Source organism: Limulus polyphemus, unplaced genomic scaffold (assembly GCF_000517525.1).
Source record: "Limulus polyphemus unplaced genomic scaffold, Limulus_polyphemus-2.1.2 Scaffold78, whole genome shotgun sequence".
NCBI classification, from domain to species: domain Eukaryota; kingdom Metazoa; phylum Arthropoda; class Merostomata; order Xiphosura; family Limulidae; genus Limulus; species Limulus polyphemus.
In genome coordinates this window covers 1,104,544-1,111,021 of record NW_013665688.1, presented here as the reverse complement: position 1 = coordinate 1,111,021, position 6,478 = coordinate 1,104,544, and the positions used below count along the sequence as shown (strand labels likewise).

The 6,478-nt window shown below is 30.5% G+C and overlaps 1 protein-coding gene across 4 annotated transcripts in view; it reads right to left on the bottom strand.

Annotated features, from left to right (window-relative positions):
- Window positions 1-6,478, bottom strand: part of LOC106467294 (hypoxia up-regulated protein 1-like) — a 72,788-nt gene that overhangs the window by 27,524 nt on the left and 38,786 nt on the right. For all 4 annotated transcript variants that reach the window (XM_013927635.2, XM_022396067.1, XM_022396058.1 and 1 more), the window contains exon 10: window positions 3,678-3,812. In XM_013927635.2, coding sequence (XP_013783089.1) covers window positions 3,678-3,812 — 135 coding nt within the window. The remainder of the gene's footprint in view (window positions 1-3,677; window positions 3,813-6,478) is intronic.

Sequence of the window (6,478 nt, the reverse complement as noted above, 5' to 3'; positions counted from 1 at the left end):
CAAACTTATTGACATAAATTCATGAAATAGTAGTTCAATAAAATTTTGAATACGAGTCAACAAACGAGATGGCATGACTTTTCACCAGCGACCCATCTTGAAAGGGTTAATGGAGCCTTCACTATGCAAAATTTTACATGTTGGTAACTTCAACAACATGCTCTGAAATGTTTACAAAAGTATTGTGTAGGAAAACAATAATACAATAACCACAGCCATGTTTAATGGTCTAGCTACAGAAAAAGCTCATAACAACAATATGAACATTAACTAACAACAAATAAATGCAGTTAACTTAAACGATAAAAAATTAATTGAACATGAAGCAAAGTTTTATCACAAGGTTTAAATTTTGTTCTCACAGCAAAATCTTTTTTTCTCTCCAAAATCACCAAACAAATCAGATTTGAACTAATGCCCATGAGTAAGATCTGATGCTAAGAAAAGCAAAATTAACTACATTTATAATTTTGTTAAAAATAAAACTGTTTAGCCACTTAAGTGAAATAGCAATCATAAAATCATCACATGATTTGTTTTTTTTTTTCACAATCCCAAATGTCTATGGAGGGTGAATAGTTTCTCTTTTGTCACCCATTTATGCCACAAATTGTGAGGAAAATTGTAACACCAGCAACAACAGTAACATAATTTCAGAGAGCAGGAATCTTTGAAAAGCTTGTAAAATAGTTAAAAGAAGAAACCCAATTTTTTAAAATAGCCTTTAGCTTTAATGACAAGCTTAAAACCACACACGGTATAGATAGATCACACATTTCAATGAAGAAATATTATTGTTGTTCATATGATCAGATATTTTCATGTCATGCTGATGAAAATTGCCTGGAAGTATGAAAAGATCAAGGTTTCTTAGTCATTTCGGCTGTGTGTGAAATCATACTACCATGTCCTAAAATAGGTGCTAATAGGCTTTTATATTTCACCCTTTGTCCAGTCTCTACATTTTCTGTCTAGACCAGCATTTCCCAAACATTTTTGGCCATGAAACACTTTTCGGCTAAGAAAAAACTTACGGAACACTAGACACATGAAATATCAGTGTAGAGGGTATGTTGCATGCTCAGCGCCCTCTAGATTTGCATATTATTCATTTACTTATTTAATCCAATTCATATAAATGAATTTTTACATTTTTATGCTTATAATATATTTTATGTACAAACCTCTCCACTAAGATATTATGTAGAATAGATATGGCATCTTCTATAATTCTTCTTCAATACAAAATCAATATTATCTAATTCTAATACATAGGAAAATATTTCATAATATGTTATGATCATAAAGAAAAAAAAAAATTTAAATATTTAATAAAATTTAAAATCTTTGATTTTTTCTTAGAGCACCTATCAATCTCGGACGTAACATAGTCTGGGAAATGCTGGTCTAGACTGATTTCCACAGATCCAAGTAGCACCATATATTTAGTCCACATGGTAGCATCTGAGAATTGGTGGAACAAATTATCTCAGTGGTGGATGTACAGCATCTGTCCATTCACATTACATATGTGAGCCACTTGCTGCTATTTTTATTTTTTTGCAAGAGTGAGCAGATGCTAAAGGACTGGAAGTTGGCTAATGTCACTCCTCTTTTCAATTGAGGTAATAAGAAAATCAGGTGTTTTTTTAATCTCACTTTTTGATAGCCTATACTTATATATTAATGGAAAAAAAGTTATTTTCCAATCTATTCATTATATTTCTGAACAAAATATACTTGATAACTAAATGTTACATATATGGATTTATATATGATAAATATTATTTCAATGAAACTACCATAAAGAAGAGGGAAACTTTTCTCCAGTGTTTATAATACATAATTCAGAATCAATCCAATAGAGAACAGCACAAACAGCATTTCCAATGCCAGTTAACAAGTACTGATTGTAATACACAACATGCAAATAATTAAAAATATTGCAAGAATTGGTTTGACCAAATCAACTTGGGCGAAAGATGCTCAAATTATCTTGGGCAAGTCACAGAAGAGGTTAATAAAGGACTGAAAAGACTTTCATGTGCTAAGAAAATTATATATTTACTATATTGCTAACATTCGTAACATTTATGTATTTAAGTATTTATATGAAATAGTGGAAGAATTAATTGTTTGTTTTGAATTTCGCTCAAAGCTATACGAGAGCTATCTGAGCTAGCCGTCCCAAATTTAGCAGTGTAAGACTAGAGGGAAGGCAGCTAGTCATCACCACCCACTGCCAACTCTTGGGGCTACTCTTTTACTAACAAATAGTGGGATTGACCATCACATTATAATGCCCCCACGGCTGAAAGGGCAAGCATGTTTGGTGGGACGGGAATTAATATATTTTAACAAACAAAAATACATAATGAAAAAAAAATTGTTTAAATGTCATCAAGACAGCTCTGGGCAATAAATGTATATATTTCAAAATGGCAAATGGATGAACTAAATTTAGGCCAAAGCAAGTTTAACACAATTGAATATTTTCTACATAAATAAATTGTTAATTATAATTTGCACTTTTAAACTGTTAAAATAACAAATGAAATGGCATTAAATGTACTTACATAAGATATGCTTAGAAATTTTGCTTAGTTTTTCAAGGCAGATTCCTCAATACTACCAATACAAAAGCTTTCTTTTACAAATTAATTGTAACTGATGTTACACTTTTTAGGCATATCAGTAAACATCTATTCAAAATCTTCAACAATTCAAATAAAAGTCAGTCAGTAAGAATGGAGTATATGTAATTATAATGGAAGAATCAGGTTACAGTGTCATCATGGAAGGAATATATAACATTATAGAAAAATAGCATAACCTATCACAATTTCTCACTAGTTTTTAGCTACACTTTCAATTTCTAAATTTTATTTTGGAATGTAGTTGAAAAAGATCTAAGAATACTAGATTGTTCCTATTCAACAAAAGAACCTATTAATGGAGTTTATTTTACTCTAACAACACATTCATCACTGAAGATTACACAGGAAGTAAGTAGATATAAATTAAGTGATATTATCACATATACCAAGCCACAGTTTTTCTAACTACTTAATGCTTATGACTTTTCACACAAGAACTTGATTTTAATGGAGATTTAGATTTAACAAGTTTGATAAATGTTACAATTTCTCATAGATTTTTTTCTTGATATTTTCAAATTCAAGCAATTTTGAAGGTTCTTAAATACTTATAGGAAACACCATGAGATGACACAAAACCAAGTAAACTCTAATTTTCATTAGAAGTTGCTCTAACAATCTTTTGTGCACCTGTTTAAGGTATTCTTCTGTTGTACTGAATATATTATACCTCATAAAATCAATGTCTACTATGCTTGTTACCATTTACCATCTCTGCTTTTAAGGTGCTTGATCTTACAATATCTAGATTACTTCATTTAAGTTTAGAATAGCTTATGCAATGGTACAAATGCTCAAAAGTTATCCTTAATTGTTTTTGCACACATTCATATCAAGTTTTTCAATCAAATTATAGAATGAATTAAGGCAAATCAGAGAAAAGTGAATGAACTAAAAATGTATGCTTAAAAGTATCCATTTAAAACACTTTTAAAACTTTTTTTTTGTTGTTGTTGTTATTGTTGTTGTTGTTTTTTTTTCAAACAAAAAAAGGATCCTGAACAAAATAGCTCAACATACCATCGTCATGCCAGCAACTTCCAAAGCCATCTTAACAGGGTTTGCAACTCTTTCAAAAACATCAGCACAGAGTCTCTCTAAATCTTCTCTTGTAACTGAAGCTCTGAAGTCTTGGTCATCCAGGAGGCTTTCCACCTACAAATATATTTTATATAATTAAACATGTTTTCTTTTGTTGTTTTTTCAGGCAGAAATATTTTGGTTAGGATACAACTGAAAGTTGAAAAAAATCTGTCTGTCCCCCAAAAAATGAATACTGTTACATAATTGCTTTACACTTGAATTACAACTTGAACTGACTGTGAAAAAGGTGGAACTGCCTATTACAGAAACACTCATGGATGCCCGCAGGGTGCCCTTACATTTCACAAAAAATTGGACATATGGTATATTCATGATCATAGTTACTTCAATGGAACCCACATTATGATGTAAACTTAACATAGTTATTAAACAAAATATTTTTAGTAATTTTTTATTAAACTGTAAATCTGTGTTTGCATTTAAGCTCACAATATATTCTTTTAGTCTGTTGACTTGCACTGTAAAAGCTGATCCCCTACATACATCATGCTGTCAGTAACACAATTCTCACCTTCAGCAGTTCAGATTGATAACATATACAGTACCTAGCCAAATAAAAGCATTCCAGAATATCCATTTAGCCAATGAGTGCAATGACCATATTCTACAGTAATGGAGTGAATAAAAATCAAAATATAGGTCAACTTGGCACACTTAAGTCCCACCATATGCAAAATTAATAGCAATTTTCTATAATTTGCTAAAAGTTTTCCTGTCCTTTTGCTGTGGACTTTATAAAAATTGCTACTGCTACTTGTAATTTTTACTCAATTTCAATTAAGATAGTTGTTGCAATTAACAGGATATCACTATCTTAAATAAAAATCCTGAATGTCTTTTTTCATGTTACTTAGAATACAGTTGAAGTGTACTTGAGGCACTTAGTTTTCTTAAGATAATATATTTTCTAACTGAAACAGTTCCTATTCAAAATGTAATATTTAACACAGGTAACATAAATGACCACTTCTACCATGAATTCTGTTAGTTCAAAGGTCTTTGTAAATTTGCAATTGCGTATTTGTAAGTGTAAGATTATTTACATATTGCCTTTATTACAGTTGAAAAATCAGTTTATATCACAGGAAAAAATGCAGCTTTTGTGTGTGTGCGCGCGAGTGCATGTGTGTGCGTGCGTGCGTGCCAAAAAGTTTTTTTTTTTTCCTAGCAAAACATTCCAATGGTCAATGACTGTCATCATGTAGATATTTGAATATGACTGAGAGTGTCTGACTCAGACTGAAAACATTCATGGCCTCCAAATATAAAGGAAACACAATATTGGATTACTTTTACCAATCCAAAAGTGCCATGAAAGCTTATGTAAAGAGAACCATCAATAAATCTGTTGTACTTGAACTTTCTTAGATGTTTGGCCTAAGGATCGAGATCAATGGTGGGGAGTTTTCTCCACAGTTGGATGATTTTAACACTTTTGCAAGTTCTAATTTCAATGACATTCAACATTACATCCTAGAGGGAAGGGATCTGAGATTCAAATGATTAGTGCTTTGAATTCTGATTGTAACCTATAGCATACAGTACTCAGTGGTCTTCATTTCTAAATTAACAATGTAATTTTACAAACAAAAAAACAAGCATTTCAAATTTTCAAAGAAACAAAAAATTTTACATATTGTAAGCTAACCTATTTGTATACTGAAGATAAGTTAAAATTTGAACAGGACTGAAGTAATATCTTGAATTTTAAAACTAATATTTGCAATTAACCCTCTCACTACAGGCTCAAGTCAAAACTACAGAGTTTGTGATCTCAAATTCACCTTTATAGTTTCATACTATAACTTCTAATGTTTTGTGTATCTTCACAAACTTTTGCAAGTTTTCAGTAATTATTAAGTCATTTGTAGACAAAAAAACTCAGAATTTTTATTGAAGTATTTTTGCTAAAAATAGTTGCTCCATGAATATATAGTCAAAATGTTAACTGCTCCAAATGCAAAGTTATTTCCATGTTAAGATTAAAAACACATTTCTTTATCTAAAATTTCATTTGTATAATCTCTAAAACCTCCTAAGTCAATTTCAAACAATTTTTTTAGCAAAATTTTATTTTGTCTGTTATTTTTCTACCCTAATCTATATGAGGTTGGTCAAATTGACCTAGCCCGTGTTGAGAGAGTTAAGACAAGTTTGAGATAGAAACGATATTGTTTGTCATCTCAAAATGTAAGGAGAGCGGCTCATTAGTAATACCATTAATAATATATCTTATGTGTTCACAAAGTCACTCACTGGAACCTGTCTCAACAAATCATGAAATGTTGCAAAATCCACAAATAATGTAGTAGATGACCAATTTGAATAGGCTTGTAACAGACAATTTCATCTGAAAACATTTTCCATCTGATGTTGTTTATTTGAAGATGTTATAATTTGTAGAGTTAAATTTCTGACTGAAGCATAAGCATATAAATGTTCAGACTTTTTTGACAACAAAGAATTAAAATTGTTGAAAATTTTTAACTCTTTCAATACAGACTTGGTCCCTGGGACCAACCTCATTACCATTTTGTGCTTGTTATAGTTTTCATGCTACAACTTTTAAAGTAGTAAGCGACTGTTAACAAAATTTGGCGGATTAACAGCAAACATTACAATGCTTTCATATGCAGAATATCTAATTTTTTATTATAAAGTCTTTAGGTTTATAAAGCAATATTTTTCTCATCTTTTTTTTCTTTTCTATGCAAAGT